This window comes from Calonectris borealis, chromosome 7, assembly GCF_964195595.1.
Source record: "Calonectris borealis chromosome 7, bCalBor7.hap1.2, whole genome shotgun sequence".
Taxonomy (NCBI): domain Eukaryota; kingdom Metazoa; phylum Chordata; class Aves; order Procellariiformes; family Procellariidae; genus Calonectris; species Calonectris borealis.
Window position 1 is genome coordinate 7,454,753 of NC_134318.1, and position 22,017 is coordinate 7,476,769.

The following is a 22,017-nucleotide window of genomic DNA, read 5'->3' on the forward strand; positions in this document are numbered from 1 at the left end:
GGCTCCTCCGGGCCCGCGCCCAGTGACAGCGCAGACAGAGCTGGAGCCGTGTTGCTTTTCCCGTATAACCTGATGATGCCCCTTCAGTGCTGTGGCTGACATTCTCAAAGCAGTAATAAACAGACCCTCTCTTTTGTAACAATAATAAATCCACAGCAATACCACATTCAATGTACAGAAAAGCACATTTGAACAGAGCAACCGAAAACTATGGAATAAATCCAGCCAACAGGAACATCATGTCATTCTTGGCGACTTAACATTTCTTCTAGTGGTGGAAACTGCCACTGCAGTTGTGCCAGTTTGACTTGGTGACTTCTTAGTTACATTAACACTGAGGTAACTCCGTTAATTTCCAACTTGTCATTTGTTTTCCAGTGCCTGACTACATCAAATGAATTTTTGAACTCTCCAATAATTTATATGTATATTGTATTATAAGTGCGTATATGTATTAAGCAAAAGTAAAACTGACTGCATTTGCTTTTGTTACTAAACTTGTGATTATCTGAGTAATTGGTGCTATCCAAAATACGACTACAAGCTGTGTACTGCTTATCAAGATTTTGCCTGATGTGCTTACATATCAGATTTCTTACTGTTTTTCTAAGTAATGGACCTAGTAAGGCTTTAGTTGACCAATCATTTCTTGAATTACTCTTTAGCTGTCTCCAGTTTATTTCTTTATTTCTATTCCAGTTTCTGCAGCTTGAAATTACTGGGGATGGTTCCAAGATCTTTTCACCCTTACACATACCCAAACCATACAGTGTTTTAACTAGCTGCCCCCCCAACCCCCCATTTACTTTATGGAAACATCACGCTTGTTGAATTCAAGCAACAGCAACACCATCTTAATGATGTCATCAGGAAAGTAGCATATACAAAATCTCAGCCTACACTTTAGTTCACTTTATTCTTTTCTTTTCAGCATGCATTTGACACAGTGTTCGCCTCAGTAAGGCAAACGGAATTAGTATACTGTTACAGCCACAGAGAATATGATAATAATGCAATTTATTAATCAATTCTTCAGGCAATAATTTAAAATGTGTATTTAATTGCTATTGAAAGTTTGCAAACATAATTCCCAGTGTACTTATTGTTTACCTATGAAACACTGAGATGCCAAATATTGAGTTAAATATGCAACAAATAGAGCAAGTCCCCGAATGTTTCCTCAGACTATGAACAATGCACAAATCAGCCGGCAAATCTTGTGTCCAAAAGTTGTTGGTACGACTCATGCTTTCTGTGATGTAGTTAACAACAGTGATAAAGTAAATAATTTAATACTTCAGTTTCTTTAATTTTGGTCCCTAAAGCATTTAAAAGGAATGAGAAAATAAACATTTGTTAAGTGGTGGAACTTTAAAGCTAGCTTTTTAAAATGGAAGAGTAAAAAGTTTTCCCCTGCAATTACTTTTCCACACAAAATAACCACACTTTCTTAGTGACTCACATAGAAAAATAATATAATCAACAAAACAGACTTGTAATAAGTTTGTAAAGTATTATGTAACACTTAAATGTCATACGGTCATCTTTTTGCAGGTATGTAGGGACAGGTTATCCCTGAACTCATTTTAGCAAGCAATAACCATTATCAGGACTGAGTATCCATCGAAAGATTCCCACGTTTACAACGAATAATCTGCTTCAGCTGCAACGCAGCTCTTCTGGAAAGCAACAGACCTGACAAACCCCCCCCAATGCTTGACCGATACCTATCAGCCCTGTCCTGCACTCACAATAACTGGGCATGAAGTTACACGCCACCCACTCCCTCACCTGTTTGCTAACGTAACCATGTCTAGGACAAAATGAAAAACCGAAATGGGACACACCTCCTTCCAAATAGCTTGCTTACGCACACACATATTTGGACACACAATACCACAAGTATCATCCTTGTAGGTTGCTGATTTGGTCATTTTCAAAACCAAGTTTTGTACCTCCCTCCTGTACTGTAGTCGGGCACCCAGCCCTACTGCTTTCTGTACCACGCCTGTTCTGCGTTACTACGGCTATCCATGTGTTCTGGTTTATGTGTGCATCTACAGGAAGACAGCGATTCCAGCCCAGATATTCTCAAATGGCAGAATCTGAGAATATGAGCAAGCCCTCAAGGTGAGCCACAGCCTGACAGCTAGGACAGAAATACAATCAGTATCATATGGCATGATACCACAGCTAAACCTCTGTTTCTACAAGTCACAAAGGTAGAAGTTTACACAATTTTCTTAACAGAAAGTGTGAGCCAAAAACTAGAGTGTATTTACTGAAGAGGTACCGTAGGCAGCGGAATTTGCTCCAGCATTTAGCAACAAGTTATGGGATAAACAAGAGGAAAAGTTCGTTTTTCACTCCCTCACATACAAGGATAGCGAAGAGACAGAAAGGGATTCTAAGAATTAAAGAACTGAAGAATACAAGAGCAGGACCAGGTCAGAGGAGTGGACTGTCCAGCCTTACCCTGGTCCTGACAGCGACTAAGAGGAGTTGCCCAGGGATGAGTAAGAAAGGCACTGGGATGCAGAGACGCTTCCCAGCAACTGCCAGGCACCTTCCAGCCACCTGCCAGCAGCTTGGGGGACGTGCTCTCTCCCAGCTTTTGAAGGATTTCCTTCTGTGCATTTGTCCTCTCACTTTGAAATGTATGCAGCATTTTACCATCCACTACATTCCTGGGCAAAGCTTAATTCCAGACTACGTTAAAGAAAAAGCTTTACCTTTTCTTCGTGCTGAGCTCGCCCCCCGCTAGCGCCCTCTACTTTTGATACAGGATGAGACTGCCAATAACAGATTTATCTGTTCAGTTCTCCATGCCACCAAAGACTTCAGAGAGCCCTGCTTTCTCCCCTGCCCTCTCCGCCAGGCTGATGAGTCTGTACCTCTACTTGTCCTTCCCGGTTCTGCTGCAGTTTCTTGCATTGGGGGACTGGAACTGTAGACAGTATTCAAGATAGGGTGTCCATCTGTGTATATGAAACTACAACACTGCTTTTTGTGTAACTTTGTACTTATCAAGTGAATTTTATCTATCGTTTTAGTGGCCATTCGTTCTGGATCACAAGTCCTTCCTGCTCTTCATGGTATCTGTCCTCCTCTTCATTATCCTGAACTACTTTGTATCACCAGCAGTTTGTCACCTCAGTGTCTCCCACTTTTTTCAAATCATTTCTGAATGTATTGAACAGCATCAGTAAAGTCACGCTATCAATAAAACCTGCTTCAGCTGTCCAAATGCGTGAGTTCTACTTACTTGAATTATTTCTTTTAGATTGTTGAAGCAACTGTCTCAACCCTTGGCAGGAGCTCTAGAACAAGGAATAAGTACACTGTGAATAAAAATTACTTATCTCCTTAAACATAAGCCAGTCTATCTAAATTAGCATGTACATGACTTATGTAAGTAGCTAAGAGTCAGACTGCAGAAGCTCAGCATACCAGATGCTGAATTACCACATGGATGAGAAATTACGTTCCACTTTAGGATCACCAGAATAGTTGTATTAACTTTAACATGATATAAGCCAGACACCACTAGCAAATAGTACAAAATTTTAATTGCGAGTTAAATACACTGCTGTAAATTACTGGATGAAAAAAATAATGGAACCAACAAAAATGTCCTTTTTAGGTTTATTTTATCTCCATGTGGTTCCACTGCAATACTCCCTCCAGCCCATTCTGAATTTCTTCAGTAAAATAGCTATGTCTCCTTTGCAGGATATCAGTAGTTGATTTTAAAGTGAGAGCATAGCTTAACTGTTCACTGTAATTTCCTGAAATAGGCGACGCATTTAGAACAGTTTGGCTCCATGTTTTCCAACCTGCAGATTCTGCCTCTGCGCAGAGTCCGTGTATGGAGTCCTCTCCACACAGGACAAGATTCTCTGCGAAGCTACAATTCCATAATAATCTACACCAGCGCAAAGTGAGAGCACGGTGCTGTTAAAACCTGCTGCTGTTCTAGCAGGTGATGCTGTGTAACAGACAGCAGGAGAAATGTTCTTGTTTGCCACAGAAGTGAGCCTGCCCTCCTTCTTCCTAATTCACCCACACACACATTAAACTACATTAAACACTCTTCTTACTGGAGAATGTTATATCCTTTTATTCTCAGCATGTCTAAGAGATATTAAAATGGAAGTAAGTTCCACTTCCCTAAAATCTCTCTTCTGAAGTACTAGCAGACTACATCAAAAGAGTCAGCACAGAACACTTACCATCAATCACAATACTATGAAGTTACTTGGCTATTTTTACAGGAATATCACTGAAGAGTGATATCTGCAATTATCCGCAAACACCTTTTTCAAGTTGCTACTGGAAGCGGTATGGTACTGTTTACAAATGAGCAAACACGTAGTACATATAGGTTAAGTGATTCTTCTATAATCGTGCAACAATACTGCAGAAATGAGGACAAAATTCAAGTCTCAATTCCCAGTGCCCTCTTACCCCCCTTACTCCCTCAAACTTCCCTTTCTGTTATATTGCAGGCAATGGTAAACTGCACTTTGTATGATATGGATGACAATAAGAGTCTATTCTCTCAGTTTGTTCAGATATCCTATTTGTTTTAGTTAAAGTAGTGATAATAGCAACTTAAATGCTTACTTAATTTTGTTTACCTTAACATAGTTGTTTTATGTTTACTCCATTAAAATATTTGAGTAGTTCTTCATAATGAACAATATTAAAACACTTTTGTTTACTCCAGAAACCACGTAAAAGTTTCTAGTAATTTTGAATGTCAAAGCATTGCAGCACTTAACAAAAAACGGCTTTACTTTGGATAACGTTACAAACGTTTTCATCCAAAATAAACTCCTCTAATTCTGTATTTAGCAGGTACGCTTCCTAGCAAACAGTGAAAACAGTGCCTGCACAGCTACAGTACCTGCTGCATACACTAACTTAATGTATTACAACATTATGGCAAGAAAGCGATGCTCTAATACAACGTTGTCCAAAAAGGTGAACAAAACCCCCACCAACCACCCTCTCCACGTGCCAAAATTAATTTCCTTCCAGACTTTTCCTATGGAGAACATAATTTAATCATAAAGATGGTTTAATAAATGAAATAAAAGCTTGAAGTACAGTAAGCTGTTTAAAGCAGAATGGAACTGCACATTCTACTTAAACCTGTGGCCAGGGGACAATCAGTCCAGGAGAACTTACTTCAAAGCCCTTTTCAAACTTATTTCAAAAATTCCCCACTCTATAATGCTCCAAATAGCACGACAGCTTCACCACCCCCTGATGCAGTGCCACACCAGACCTTCTGACCATCTCTGCCAAGCGGGATACAATAAATAAGCACTGGAGAGTCTGCCTACAGGTGCCTGACTTCCTGATAAAGTGGTCCTCCGACAGCTCCGTTGATTAATAATGACCATCCACTGCAGAGCAAAGTAGCTTGCTCATTCGTCCGTTCATTTTCTTTAATAAATTACACATCTCTTCTAATACTAACAATAACTTACACGCAGAGAGCCTAGAAGCTGGAGTAACTTCTCAGTTTTTTTGCTTTTTTAATTCCCAATTTCAATCACTTTCTCAACTCAAGCTAAACTAGCAAACTGAAAAAAATCATCTTCTCTGCATCTGCAGAAGAATCTATTGATATTAAGGCTCATTCAGCACTCAACAAATTGTAGTTTCTGGCATTTAGCTACGAATTCCTATCAGTTCAATGATCTATAAAATCTTGGTTATAACAGTGGGTTATCTAAGCATTACTTTTAAAAAATTGATTAACTTCAGTGGCTAATACTAGGTTCAGGTCTGTACAAGACTGTAATTTCAGATTTGTAATTTCAAATTTAACTGTATTTTAGAAGTATTTGTAATTGGTTTTTTTATCCCCCCCCTTTTTTTTTATTATTTATATATCCTACTAATATACAACCAACACCAGAGAAAAGATAATAAAGATCTGTAAAGTTATAAATGTAAAACCCCAAAAGGGCAGACAGTACAGAAGTGAAAGAGTTTGAGAAACTACTTGCAAAAAGCATAAAAGCCCCATAATACTGCATTTTCAAACAAATTAGGCTAACAGAATCTGAAGGGTCAACAGATCATCCAAGTGGTTAAAAAAAAAAAAAAAAAGGCTCAAGATGCAAAACCCACTTCTTCTGTGTTCACAAACCGAAAGTTTGGGAAGATTCTGATGTCAGAAACCTTCACAGGGGACAGCCAAGGATTTTTTTCTGAAGCTAAAGCCCTTACAAAAGTGGTTATCAGACAACAGAGACAAAAAACCCCAAACCAAACAACCATCCCCCCCACCAAACTGTAGCAATTTGCCAAGTTCAGATGATACCCACCAAAGAAACTCAAGGATGAAACAAATGAAGTATTAAATGTGATGTGCGTTGTCTTGATTTATAATACATTAGTACCAGAGGGCTTGAAGATTACCAAGAGGATATCACTTTGCAAAAAGAAGCTAGAAGAAATGTTGATTCAGTGATCACATTAGCCTGCTATCTGTGTGGGGCAAAGCAGTGATCGCACATGAAAGCGTGATGCACGGGGAGAAGTCAAGTAAACTTTTCTGAAGTGAAGTCACAGCTCAGTCATACTGCAGGTCTTTCTAGATTTCTAAAAGCCATTCAGTAAGGTCCCTTAGTAAAGGCTCTTAAAAAAACCCCTAATGCGTCTTGGGACAAATCAAAAGACCACACATGAATAATTGGTGAAAAGACAAGAAACAAAGGCTGGTATGTCTCCAATGGGAGCTCTGCAGAACTCTGTTCAAGCTTGTGCTCTTCAGCATGTTTGTTAAGGGTAAATAAAAGGATGACAACATTTGTTGATGACACTAAGCAATTCAGAGTAGTGAAGACAAGCACAATCTGCAAACAAATGAAGGAGGAGTTCATACTGCTGTGCGGGCAGTAAAATGGCAGATAAAATTCACTGTAGATGTGCATATTTAATGCACATGGTGAAAACAATTCTATTTTTAGATAGAGATGGACTCTGAGTTGGCCATTACCATGCAGGAATGAGAATCTGGCATAATGATAGAAAGCCCTATGAAAACGCCAAATCACTGCTCTGCAACAGAGAAAAAGCAAAAACAACTGCTAGGAATTACTAGGAATAGAGCACAAGGCTGAAAACATTATGCCAGCATTTTAACTCCTAGCATAAGAGAACAGGAAGGAAAAGGAGAAATAAAGATGACAACACTTACAAAAGGCAACTGAACACAAAGACACAGCCTCCAGCTCAGGGAACCACACAGCTATGAATTGCTGGAAACTAGGCGAGTCTTCTGGGAGGCAACTGCCCTGCTCTTACACCTTTCTGCTATCGGTCAGCGCTGGAGACAGGATATCGGCAAGAAGGACCTCCGCCCTGACCTGGCCATTTTTATCGCTTCTTATCTCTCGTCTTATTCAGAGATGGAGCCTTAAAAATGACATTGCAACTCTGAATAAAAACAACAGATAGCAATGATAGCTTAGTTGACCCAAGTCAACGTCCAGGAGAAAGAACCCATAGGAAATGGGTTTAATCCAGAACACATTAGGACCCGAAGCTGACCTCCTCTGAGGTCAGTGACATGTATCTTTGACTTCAGTGCAGCAGGATGATGCCTACAGTGAGTTACTCATGAACAACTAACAAATTCATAAACCATTTCACGTAAATTGAGGTAATTGTAATTTACCATCAGACATACTGACAGCAGGAAAAAAAAACCCACAACACATCCGTTATCAGCTAAAGCACTGATAAAACAATGGGACTGATACGAGTCAAGTCACTTATCACTGGCTGGTTATAGGGCATGAACAGTAACATGAAACTTTTTATTATATGATTGGGTTACTAAGAATGACAGGCTAGTAATTTCAGTACTTCAAAGGTTTTTTTTCTTTAACTTATTATGAAGTAGCATGATGAACTTGGACAAAGCAAAAAAGCAAAAGAAATCCAAACAGAAAAAAAAAGAAGACGACATTTATCCCAGCATACATCACAGAATGGGAAATTATTTTCTAATCACACAGTTATCACCTACACAGATATCCACACATTTGAAATCTCTATTAATTCTATTTTGACATAAAAATGAAACAATACAATTTCTGATGCAAAAAAAATCAGAGGTCAAGCTGTCTCCTTGCCACCGCATGTAGTGAAAACAACAGCAAGCTCATCTTCACTGCACACAGTTTAGCTCATGTGGGTGTCAGTCTAATGCTTACACATACAACTATCGTAAGGTTTCAAACCCTAGCTATTATTTATATAATAAATAAATAAATAAAAAATAATAAATAATAATATTTAGGTACAACTAATAGGGGCATTCTTGTCCACATCCAGAGGAACAAAGAATCACCCTAAAATATAATACATGAAAAAAATACAGAAGAGACAGATGTTTATTTCTTCTCAAAAGAAGACTGAAAGAGAAAAGATTCTGCAAGCTTATGGTAACCTGAAATCAAAGGAAGAAAACATCAGCTCCATTTGAGGAAAGGATTCTATCTCACTAAATGTTTAACACACCAGGCACATGTTTGGAGCCACTTAAGTGAAAACAATTTAGGAGGGAATCGGTATTATGAAATGCAGTCACTAACAGAAGAATGTATGGACACAGGTATTTTAGAAAGCCTCCTTTAATCTTAAAATGTTTCTAATGAACTAATAGGACAAAATTATCTAGTGGAAATAGGGAAGATCAATTGGGAAAAATAGTTCAATATGATCAACAGATACTTTCAATTTTTTCTTATCATATTTGCTTCAGCAGAGCTCCATGGTGGTGCTCTCACCAGCAAGTCTCTCAGGAGCCCTAAGGGCAATAGCTTGTCCATCTGCAAAGCAGAAATGAGTCTGGCCCAAGACTCATTACAGTGTAAGTGGAATGAGTAAGAAAATGAGTAAGTGAAAGTCTCTGTGCAGCTGGCAGAACCTTGTGACAGCAATTATCAGAGAGCACAGCAAACTTTTTCCATATGCTTTCAAACAGATTTCACAATTATGTTTCCTTGGACATAGCCAAAAATCAAATATGCTCTATTATAAGGATTAAAATTAGCATTGCCAATGAGAAGTTAATGCAACACATTAAGAACACCAATCCCAAAATGTGGATTTTACACAGGATGAAACAGTTCTACAGAGGAGATTTCAGTGATTTCCTTCCCTCTCTTGTATTGAACAGTCACCCAGTAACAGACAGCAGACTTGGAAAAGCATTCATTCTCTTTAGGTCTGAACTCGCACACAAAAAAAGTCACTGCTGCATAAAACAAGATTGGAACTTAAGTTAAATGAACATTAAAGCTTACTCTCACAAACACTTTACATATAGAAATGTGAAAATCTAACTAACTGGAGAGCAGGTCCCCATACCTTAAAACAGCCTTTTCTGTATGCATCCAAGTGCTTTCTGACTGTCATATTGTACACACATGTTGGACACCTATAGCCATGCAGATATACAATAAAATCTGTCATTTCTGTTTTACACAAGACAGTATGTTGATACTGGCAACAGAAAAATCAAGGTTAAGAGTTAGTTTTAAACACCTTCCTCCTTTCAACTGTTCACAACTATTTCTAAGGTAAGATTTTTAACTCCTCTCCTCTGTTAAAACTGAATGTTTTATTTAGTTGAAACACTAAGAAAAATCATTCCATTCTTTTTGGGTCAGTTGTTTATGAAATTAGTTTTACCATCTTTTTTTCTTGGATGCTGATTTGTTATTAAATATTATCTGAAGCAACATGCACATACGGTATTCCTTTCTGAAAAATTGTTTATGTAGTGAGTATGAAAAACACATTTTGACTGTTCCAAACATAAGCAGTAGATGTTTAGCATGCAATACCATTCACATACAATATGTAATAACCTTATTTTTGTAATGTAGTTACAAACGCTACTCTACCAACTGTACAGTTATCTTCATCGTTTTTTCAATCAAGTCTGAAATTCCTAAATACAGCTATAAAATTTTTTTCTTTTAACAACCGAGTTCTTTTATTATTTTCCAAAACTCAGTTTACAAGATTTCCAGCCTACTTTTTGCCTCCGTTGGTGGTTTCAGCAAAGATTAAGGATAATCAATTCTTTCCAAGCTCTCTCCTGGAGCTTGTGTCTATTACCTCATTTCCTGGTTCCTATGAAGCAATGTGAGACAAGACTTTGGTGAAAACTATCACCACAACATTTACATTTCCAAAACCTGAGTTCAATTCCTCAAAAATAGTAATGAACTCTATGGCATATGAGATTGAACTTCCTCATCCATCACACTCTCTTGTCTTCAGGTGTTCATACAACTGAGAAAGGTTTTAAAAAAAATGTTACTGGACAGTTTTCCAACTCTCCCAAGCAACCATTCCTCCTTGTCTCTCTTTCACACTTCCCAATAACATATTTCACTAGACACTCCAACTTTCAGACACTGTCAGGGTCTTCTTACTCTTGATTTGGTCATCTCTGCTAGCTCTATTAAGCACCTCTCTTTCACACTCATTCAAACCACAGCGTAACATATAGCACCACATCGTAAATAGATTAAAAAAAAAATTGTTTTCCTTAGCTTCATCATTCAGGCAGACTTGTAGACCAATTAAATGAAGAACCAGACCTTCGTTAAAGATCAGATTACATTTAAGCTCAAGGACTACACATCATTTGATATTTAAAAGCCACACAAAACAATTTTACTGCTGTAACATAAAAACTTACCCACTTGGCAATTGGACACCCCTGAGAGCTTTTTCCTTCCTTTCCTGTATAAACCACTACCTCTATTCTTACAGCGCTTCCTTTTGCTCCATACCTGCATTAAAAAAAGTTCATGAGTAAAACAAACTGCTGTAGACCACTTTAAAACAGGAAACGTTTTCAATAAAACAAGAGTAACAAATTTACTTTTACTTTACTAAGAACAGAAGAAAACTAAAAAATACTTTTAAATTTAAAATCCTATTTGCAAGAGTGATTTTTAACATCTCTCTTCTGATAACAAGCTTCTGAGGAAGCATTATTTGGGGAAGAAAATGTTATCTGCATGTAAATTCTAGTGCACTTAGTCGCTAATGTGACCTTTCTGTCCAGTTTGCCACAGCTTCTTCATATGTAGGATGCTAGAAAACCTAATCCTGACAGCTGCTGATCTCTGCCACTCCTATTGACTTCAATGGCACCTAAGAGCACACTGCACTTGAAATTCAACCCTGAAGTTGCAAAGAGCTCAGAAAAGACACGAGTTTGGAACTGAAATGCTACTGCTCACCTCATGCACATCTGAACAGGAAAACACTTTACAAATGAGTACTGCAAAAAGTTTAGAAAAACAAAGCTAAACATAGCACCTGATTTCTCATAGCTCTTCTTTCCTGTTTAGACAGTCAAAAATACTGTGAGCATTAAATGCTGAATTTTCCTCACCTGTTCTCCATTATTTCTCTCACAGCAGCAACACTTGGTCCTGTCCCGAGGTGCGTGTAATATGGGCCTTCATCCTTCTCTATAATTTGCTCTGTAAGGTTGAGAAAAGCAAGTTGGCACATAAGAAATTTATTTGCACCATTACAAGTAAGCTTGGAAATGGTTTACAGAAACATCTTCCAAATTAAATTACAATACATAAAATTTGTCCCTGAAATGTAATGAATAAAAAGTATAACAGATTTTTCTCCTGAGGCATCAAAATTATTTTGTACTTGTTTCCCCCTATTAATCTGCTAGTATTTTTTTTTATGTTTTAAAGTATCCTAATTACAGTAATATTTTGCATTCTTTACAAATTTTCATTACAGAAGCTGGCATGTATTGACTAAGTAAGATTCCTAATATCCTTGTTGGTAGGAAAACATTATTAATTCATTTTAGACAAAGGAGAACTGAGGGGAAAAAAAAAAGTAACTGATAGTCATATACTACAGAACAGAAAACATAATCCAGGCCTCTTAACTAGCACTCTGTTGATTCAGAACATTAAAGCAAAGATGAAACAAGCTGCCTGTGTACAATTTGTTGTTAAGCCTCTGACTTGTTTTTCCATCTGTGCGCTCTGATAGTCTGAAAACACAGCATGTCTAACACCATCAATCAAGCTGTATTTGCAAAATCCTCAATACTAAGTTCGGTCTGACATCCCATCCTGCAACGCGAATTATTACGTATGTGGCCTTCTCACCTGAACTCCACCTCACTTCTCCTCTCTGCGATGAGAGGCGTCTAGTAGCCTTTGGCACGGACTCTTCAAGGCAAACTGACATTGGTCATCAGGGCTAACAGGGACAGTAACAAGACCCGCCCACAACTATGCCCTGCCACTTACCCAACAGCATTTAGGCAACAATGACAATATACTGGGAAATTTTTGCCCAGCCCATCTCAGGCAAAAACCAGTTCTAGACCACAAAAATCAGAATCTGATATACTGCAGATAAATTCACATAGAGCACAAGTGAGCAATGAGAAAACAACAAATAGAAAAACTCCTTTTCCTCCTGGGTTTAAATTTAAGTAGAGAATTTAAACCTGCCAGTTGCAATACCAAAAATACTCAATTCTGCTGTGCTCTGCAAGCCCAAAGAACACCAGGCAAAAGTTACAGAAAGGGAAAAAATAATTTCCTCCCATTTCCTAATGTCGAAACACTGATCCTTTTGCAACAGCTAAGTATATCAAGTGCACTTCCTCACGTTAAAGGAAGCAACATGAACACAGCTCCACCTGAAAGGTACAGGCAAAAGTTAGCAAAATGACTTACCAACACAGTCACAAGTTGGCAATTCAGATTGTCCTTTTTTTGTAGGTGTATCTATTAAATTTTTTGTAGGGGTATCAAGAAACTTCATAGGTGATTCAAGGAAACTGCTGAGCGTGTTTTTTGCTGGAGAACACCCTGAGTCGCCTGTGCTCTGTGGGTGGTCAGTACCCAAACTGGTTGACGTCAGAACGGTCACTTCGCCCGCACACTCCATATTCCTGAGAGCTTCAACAGAACCTGGTACCTGGGCCCCACCACAGGGAACAGGCAGCACCTGCGACTTCGGATCTACTTGTTGTTCGACAGCACCCTGCTGAATATAGGTTTTGTCTTCACTTCGCATTTCGTTAGCTCTCAGGTTAGACTGATTAAAAGTTTGAGGCAAAGGATGCGTCTGACTGACATTCGCTGTTTGCTGTACCTGAGAATTACATTTTTCTGTAAACATCTGTAGGTTTTCACTTGGTCTGTTCAATAAGGATGCTGTTTTCAACTGTGAAACAGCCAGAGGATTACGGGAGGACAGGTCGCTATATTGGTTACGTGCAACAACTTCATTTTTCAGTGGATCAATGCCTAGTGGGTCACCGGAGCCTGCAGTTTTCATTTGCTCATTCACCACTTCACAGCCAAACAACCTGTCTTTTTTTTTCTCTTGCGGTACCTCAGGTAAACATCTATGGAATTTTATCTGCGTTTGAGGGAGAAATAATCTAGTTTTTTCTTGTGATGCTAAAGTATTTTGATTCAGGGCTCTCTGTACTTTGGTTCTTGGAGATTTTTTTTCAGACGGAGCTATTCTGGAGTCCTGTGGCATGGTTTGACCAAGCTTGTGCAGTTTTGATGATATCCAAATGTCCTGTAACTCGCTATGCTGGCATGACAACAGCTCTAGCTGGTTTTGATTATTTTGTTGATAGCGTGCTTCTTGAGGCTTCTTTTTGTGTCTTGGTTTCCATGGTACAGCATTTCCTTTTTTATTTGTTGGTTGTTTTTGCTTTAACAGTAAGGAACTATAATTATGCCTAAAAAATACAGATTCTTTTTTCTGCAATACATCTTGGTTATATTTTGGCTGCCTCTCGTGTGATATTAGATTAAGCAGTGATGCCTTTATGTCATCCTTCTGCTCTGGATTTGCCTGGTTTGATTCAATTAGCGCTGCAAGTTGAGTTAGTTGTGTAGCTACATCCTCTTCATCCTGGCTGTGAATTCCTCCTTCTTTAATCAAAGAACTAGCTTCCAAGTTCAAATCATTACAGGTTGGCTTTTGCTCTAACTGGGCAAGAGTTTCCAAGTTGTTACTTGTTTGCTGGACATTACGTGAAGCATTGCAATACCGTGCAACGGTGACTGGATCATGACTATAATTTTTCTTGGTAGAATATCCCGAAAACGATTTTGCATTAGATGTTAAGTCAGATAAAGTTTTGGTATCTCTTGAGGATAACTGTAATTTATACATCTCACCAGCCAGATTGGCAGGTTTATCGCGCAATTCAGAAATTGAACTTTGGCCATTGTATAACACTGCCTTATTAGGGAGCTGCTTCTGCGAGTGAGCGCAGTAAGCCAAGAGCTGTTGCTCATTCTGTAAGTAAGTGTCTTTGATTTCTTTTAATGCAGAAGATGTGAAGGAGGGTGAGATATCCCTTTTATAACTATAGAGCAAGTTGGAAGTTGTTTCTTCCATACATTCAGTACTTTCAGTTTTAGCTGGTGAAGTGGTTTCTAAAGGGGCTTCAGATAACTGTGTTAAAGCTTCAATAGCTACAACCTGCTCTACAGTTAAATTTCTGTTTTTAATCAGGGACAAGAAAGTTGGCTGGAGTGAAGAATCCTCACGCTGTGTCTCTGCGTTAGGTACTTTAAAGCCATCCTTCCCTACATGCACTTCCTCTTGAGGCAGTGGAGGACAACACAAGTTTTCTTGCAGATCTGAAACAGAACCCGTCTGCAAAACTGACTTATCAGAATCCTCAAAGATGCTGCAAGTGCAGTTTTCCTCTTTCATTAAAACACTTCCTTGTTTTTCTGGGTGAACACAGCCAACGCCAGTCGTCAGAGTGTTTACTATGTTATTCAGATTGGTACCCTTCATCCATTGCATATGGGAGTTGCTTGTCAAATCTGTCCTTTCCTCTACGGATACTTTTTTCAGCGAAGCAACTGCTTCCGGTGGTGAATAATGTAGGGTTTTTATGCCATTTTTGATGGTCTGTGCAAATGATTTTTTGGGCTCAGCTAACTGACTGGGAGAGACTGTTCTTTCACGGTCTTCAGCATTTTTCAAGTGTTCGTTGCCTGTCACAGTTCCATGGATATCTCCGTTGACATAGACACCAAAAGATGGCTTCTCGTTATGTGCCCACTTCTCTGCTTCTAAGCCTGTCATTCTTTCTTTCTCCTTAGACTGCACATTTTCAATGGGTACTGTTTGATTTGTTTTCACCCTGTATTTTTCACCATGACCACATATACTGCATTCCATGAGTTCTGGTCTGCGGCCATTTACTGGTTTGTTTTCTAAATTTGCCTATAAAATAATAATAAAAAAATTTGTTGTAACAGCTGTTCAAAAACGTTAAAAATAAGAAGCATAAGATTTACAGCAATTAAACCCTACTTTGACAGATATGAGGAATATCCTAATTAACCACAGGCACAGACATTGGGAAAAAACCCAGGGAGTCATAAAAAACCCTGAAGCCTAAAGACCCTATCCATATTTATAGCTATTTTCCCCCACTGTTGCGGGGGCCAGAGGAAGAAAGTGTTGCATGTGGTGGTGGTGGGAGACTAAGAAATGAATGAACAGAGAAAGGATGTTAGCATTTAGAATCAGATCTAAGGATTCAATTTTTAATGAATTTGCATAAGCAGATGAAAGCCTCTCTTGAGTTCAAAGCAGGACTGAAATCGAAAGGCTTGTACCACAGAAAGTTTAGTAGTAATTCGGTATAATTATACCAATTTGGCTAGACCAATAAACTGATACAACACTTGGCTGGACAGTCTAGCAAGAATAGCTGGTTTTCAGGCTTAGTTTCAAGTCCTTATAAAAAAAAAATGACAAAACCTACGCTGAAATGGATAGTAAAGCCAATTAACATTAGCTTACCTGAAAGTTACCCTCTAAACACTGTGTTTAGCTTCTGTATTTAGATGGCAGCTTCCAGGTTTCTGAACAGTCTCTCATGTAAGCTACCCTTAACAGTATTTTAGTAAACTCTAAATTCTAATATCTGGTTAAATATATTCTTGATCTACACTGAAATTAAACAATTCACGTGGTTGAAGCAATGACGAAATCTACATAGAGTCAGAATATTGTGTCCTGGAAAGAGTATGTATACAGGCCTTAAGATAGCATTATGGATATGAAGTAAGGAGTTATGCAATTTAAGTTTAAAAAAAAAAAAAATTAAGGCAGGAACTCGGGCAGAAACAGCAATAAAGGCAGGAATCCAATTTTTATTACGTTATCAAATTTTATTTCTATTTATATTAAATTTTCTTTAAAAAAATAATTTTAAGCCACAACAGACAGTGCTGATACTTAATCTTATTGTAACATCTAAGAGTTATTTAAATAATCTGTAGCCATAAGCCCTACTTAACAAGAAAACCAGTACTGATTTTTAAATCAGATATAAGCAATACAACTGGTTAATTAACCATATGTTGGCACAGTACTTCTTAGCAGTTCACAGAAAATAGCACCCACTTTAATATAAAACATTCAGATAAATCAGGCATGGCTTTGTGGTCACACCAACTAAAGCACATGGACTTCTCTGAGAAAATAACTCAGAAGAACAAATGCAAAATAGAGTTATGATTAATCGTAACCATCGAGATGGAATTGCCAGAACCCCCCAGGCAAAACAAGGCATATGGACCCAGCTCCATCTGGAGCCCAGTGTTCACCTCTCAACTGATTCCCGACTGATAAAAAACAAAACTGGGAATCCATAGCGTGCCCTAGATATTATGAGAGGCACCATAAATTCTCATGGAAATGCTATGTAAAAACACATCCAGCACCTATGCAGCTAAGTCAAACCTATGGAAATTACATTAAGAAAGAAAGATACCTTATTTAATGCTTTTTCATTACACACAGATGCTGACTAATGGTCTGTGAGCCCGAACTCCTCTGGATCCTGGGGATTTTCAATCACTGATCCACAGACCCAGGGGATCACTGAGCAATTTCTAAGAGATCCACAAAAGCAGTTAAGCAGCTCTGTTGTTAGCAGGGGTAAATGCATTACACATGCCTCTGCAACCGTCCCAGAAAATATTTTAAGGGTCCACCATGGAAAAGTAAAAACCCGTAATTCTATACCTGTGCAAAAGCTGAATTTCAATTACCTTAATTTAACTTCAGAAAGAACTAGGATATGAAATTGCTGTTTTTTCTTCAGCAAAAGCGTATCTAAGATCTCTATCAGTCCAAAAGTTGTCTCAACGATGCAAAATTGTTATTAAAAATTATCTAACTAGACAATTAGGAGGCTGAGGAGATAGAAGCAAATAGATTAAAATAATTCCTCAGCATTTGTACGTTTTCAACACGACAACACATTTTTGTATTCCCTTCATTTTTAGGAGGTGTCACTCACTACATTTAAAAAAAAAAAAATCTAAGTCTGGTAAACTGAGAGCAATGAGAAGTGGGGGGAAGGAGGAGGGTCCATCCATGATCAGCAGAGGTAAGAAGATCTGACACAGAGCCCACTGACGGCACTCAAAGTGCAAAAATGCCACCACACTTCCCTCTTAACTATGTTGTTCCTCAATAAAATACTTTCATCTGACCAAAAAGCACTGCTACGTTCAAAAATAGGATATTCCCTAATCTGCTAGTAGTGCATAGGTGCAGTGCTGTGTCCCCATAAGACCCCAGTGATCCCAGCAGTAAAGTGGGATTACTTTTAAAGTAAAATTATTCCTCATACATCATAATTTCCACTAACATTACTGGAAGCTGCCCACATGAAATGAGGAAGAAAAAAGAACCAGATGAATCATATCATTGGCATGATTTAGTTCATATTTTATTTTTCCACACAAAGAATAAATATTATTATAAAATCGGATATTTTATTTTTTAAACAAACTCTTTTCCTTTTGAGCACTATGTTGCTTTTTCTCTTCTGTTACTGAACTGCAATGAATTCTAAAAAATACCTTTTTCCTTCCTCTCTTACCAGACTTTCCAGTGGCCTTTTCTGTTTAATATGCGAAGTTATTGTTTCCCAATATAAAAAGAAATGCAGACACACTACCAGGGGCAGAGCTCATTTGATTCGTCTCCTCAACATAAGTCTAGCAGACCAAAAGTAATAGCTCAGCAAAAACCTTTTGCAGCTGAACAACTTAAGAGCAATCTATCTTCAAGTCCTAAATCAGGATTCAAAAAAAATGTAGTGAAAACTACAGACAAGGATATCACAGTTCCAAGCAACAGTCTTAAAGTTCATGGAAGTTAAGCACATAAACCTGATCTGATTGATTTCTAATCTTGTACACAAGTGTAATGAAAAGCTGAAAAATAAACTGGATCAATAAAAGTAATTTCCTATCTTCCTCATTAAGGAGAACACTACTCTATCTGGAGGCATAAAACACTAACAAATCATGCTCAAGCTTAGACTCTGCCGTAAATAGTGCTATTAGGACAGGGACCATAGAATACAGTCTGCTGTAGCCATTGCTGTATTACTTAAACTTCGAACAGACATTCTCGCTTACATACACACACACACACATATACACACACACAAAAAATTCACTCCATGAGCTAATGCTTCCAGCACACATGAAAAGCCAGTTACAGCAAATCATTTCACCATTCTGAAAAGGGTCGGACTTTAATATTAAACTTTTCTTTTAACACAAGATGCTTCTAAGGTAATGCTAAGAGTTCACCAATTCACAATCAAAATACAATGCTAAAGCTACCCTAAAGATATTTCCACATCTTCTGTACAACCGAGGGCAGGCCATAGGTTTATGTCTCTTGTTTCAAACCTATATAGGTGGTAACAACACATATTGTACTAAAGGAAACAACCTGAAACAATTGCCCTATAAACCAGAGGTAACAGATGATGCCCAGATCAACTACCGATAAAATGGCTCTACGAGCAAGTTGTGACAAGTTACACAACAACCAATGCCAAATCCCCCTAACCACCCCTCTCTATAGGATTCTGCTGAGGTCCCCACAAGAATACAGTACCCAACAGATCAAAAAAATACTTGCACCTCCTAGCTTGTGCCAATAACCAGGATGACCCGAAAGGCAGTTCTTCCAAGGTCACAACATTCATCAACCTAAAAAGACAAGTGGGTGAGAAGCACTTGCACTTTGCATCTCTTTTCTATTGCAGTGCAATGGGTAAGTTTGGAACCTGCCGCAGTGTCTGCAGCCACACAGCCAGCCCCACATGCCCTTCCACGCTGGCACAGAGCTGGCAGCTCCTCAGAGCTCAAATACCACAACAAAAGTTTTCTTTCAGAAAAACTGTTTGGAAAAAACCCCAAACATACTTCATCTAACATCGAACAGGGTGTTTTATTCATGGTCCAACTGTCAGATGTCGCTGCTTCACCAAGAGGTAAAAAAGCACCAGCCAGCCCACCAGCAGCAATTTACTCCTATGCAATTTATTCCTGCTCTCTAGCGTCTGCTCTCCAGGACGCAGAAATTCAGTGGAATCCAGGACCTGCACTGTACAGGACCAACATACAGGGGTAAGGAGAGAAGATATGGACAGGACGGGGGATAGGGAGACGAAGAGCACAGGTGTGGAGAAACAGTTGCTTATGTCGAGTGCTATGTAGAAAGCCGTGCACTGCTTAGAACAGAGAGGAACGTAAGGCGGGATGCTGTGGAAAGTATAGGCCCCCTTCTAAGTACAGCCAAGGTTTTTTGCATTCCAAAATAAATGCAGATACAATAATACATTTAAGGAAAAACTTCTATTTAAGACCACACATATTTGACTACCGTAATGCAGACAAGAGCAACGTGCTCTAAGTTGCTGCCTAAGGCCGAAGCCCGAGCAGGGTTCCGCGCAGGCTACCAGCAGGGAGAGGAGAACAGCTGAGTAGGGGCCAAGCTGCAAGCTGGGGCATATTCCCATGAACCTCACCAGAGGCACAAAGCAATTACCACCACACTTGCGTAACAACCATGGACATGAAACAGTCTCTTAGTATACTGCACTTCTACAGCAGCTCAGGTAAGGCACATTTTCTATAGGTCTTTGTGCAGAGAAACAGACTGGGACCCTTTATTAATGTAACACAGCCTGCATATACAAGATGTTTTGTTCCTCAAGAGAACAACGTTCACAGATGGCACTGAGGGACAGGAAAGGTAATAATTCTGCATTTTAGAAGCTACTGCAATCAAAGCAAATAACCTCTACTCTTGGCAAAATGATGTAGACAAGTTTTAGCACGGAGGCTAGTTTATACGGAAACTCAGGGGAACAAGAGCTTCTGCAAATCTGGAGAAAGCGACCCTACGTGGGACACATGGCAGAGATCGCTCAGGATGCCCGGGCTTTCCTGGAGGGATTGCCCTCACTCCCAACTCCTCTGCCTCTGAGTATCAAACCCATCCGGTACCACCAACTTGACTATCACAGCAGGTACCATTTCACACTGGATCTTAGAACAGCTGGAAAGTCTGCTCTAGTTGATGGTGGGGTTTTTTTTTTTGGTATCTGTAGCCACAACAGCAAAGAACATTCTCAAAGCTACAGCTTAGCTCTCTCCTTCTCAGTTTCACCTCCATTTTATCTACATTTATATCCTCTTTGCCATGTTCTTCAAACACCAGGCAGCTTTCCCATCAGAAAAGTTCCTTATCTTGTCTTTCCATGAGGAATTAGTACCTTATGGCCTTAAAGTCTTTACATCTTTATTCTCTTCATTTTCTCTCCTACACCATCACTACAGTCCTCCTGCCCACCTTCTGTGACAACTTCAGTGAGACCACTTACAAAGAAGATCTACACTATTAACCCCTAAAGGATGCACTTACTAACAAAATCAGAAACTACAGGATACTAATTCTGGCTCTATAGGTTTCAAATGGTGACCCCCAGAGAAGTGTATTTATTCGATTACTACTTGGAAATAGGCTCTCTCACCCACAAACTCAAATTATTGTTTCCATCAACCCTGAGCTCTAGGTTGTGAAAGCTACAAACAGGAGCAAGAAAAAATACCAAGTGAAGGATGCCCCATTCTGCTACCCAGGCACCCAAGAAGTGGATGTGTTAAGAAAGAAAAAAAAACCCAAACATTACAGTACATTTGCTGCCACAGAAGCACACATAAACAAGCATCTTGCTTGGTGGTTTTTGTTTTGTTTGTTTTTTGGGTTTGGTTTGTTTTTTACTGGTGTTTTGAATTATTCAATCATTTGTCTTCAGTATTGAAACTGGACACTCAAAGAGACACTGGCAGCTCTGGAAAATATAGCACTCAATTAAGCCACAAAAGACAAATGATACAGTCAGCAGCAATATGTATTCCCTAATACAACCTTTCCCTAATGTGCTTTAACTCAAATGCAGAGATGAAAGAAATTCAGTCTTTGAATTTATCCATCCTAGCTAATGTCTCTTGTGGTCTACTCATTTATGAAACCATCACTGTAGCATTAAGAAACTACTGCCTGGCCCTTAACTGTAAATGGAGAATCATCACCGTGTTTATAATGGGGTCTTCAGGGAAGAGATCACAGCTATATATAATTTTTAGCAACGACCTGAAAGAACAGTGAAATTAATATTGATAGAAAAATAACAAATAATGAAAAGATCAGACATGACGCTTCCTAAATTAACTGGCAAGCCAGCTGCAAGCACACATTTCAATACAGCTAAAGATGAAGTTATGTATCTAGCAACAAAGGTATGGGACTATATTTACAAAATGCAGGTTTCCATCTTAGAAAGCAACGGCTTTAAGGAGGACATTAACATAGTCAATAATCAACTGCACAGTAACTATAGAAACTCCTATTGCAACTTTATAGCCAAAAGGGTTAGGGAGATTCTTGGGTGCATAAATAACAATATAATTAGGAAAAGACGGGTTACTTTCTATCCTGTACTTGGCACTTTTGCACCTGCTAGTGGAATAAAGCATCCAGTTCCGGCATACCCAATTCAAACAAGACATTGCTATGCTGGAGGGGGCTTGGAGG

At 38.8% G+C, this 22,017-nt stretch overlaps 1 protein-coding gene across 3 annotated transcripts in view; it reads right to left on the reverse strand.

Annotated features, from left to right (window-relative positions):
• The window catches only part of TET1 (tet methylcytosine dioxygenase 1), a 77,282-nt gene that overhangs the window by 32,613 nt on the left and 22,652 nt on the right, over positions 1–22,017 (reverse strand). For all 3 annotated transcript variants that reach the window (XR_012674247.1, XM_075154207.1, XM_075154206.1), the window contains 3 exons: positions 12,780–15,315; positions 11,450–11,540; positions 10,745–10,838 (listed from right to left, as the gene is read on the reverse strand). Coding sequence is in view for 2 of the 3 variants with exons in the window: in XM_075154207.1 (XP_075010308.1) it covers positions 10,745–10,838; positions 11,450–11,540; positions 12,780–15,315 (2,721 nt within the window). In the remaining variant the exon portion in view is untranslated. The remainder of the gene's footprint in view (positions 1–10,744; positions 10,839–11,449; positions 11,541–12,779; positions 15,316–22,017) is intronic.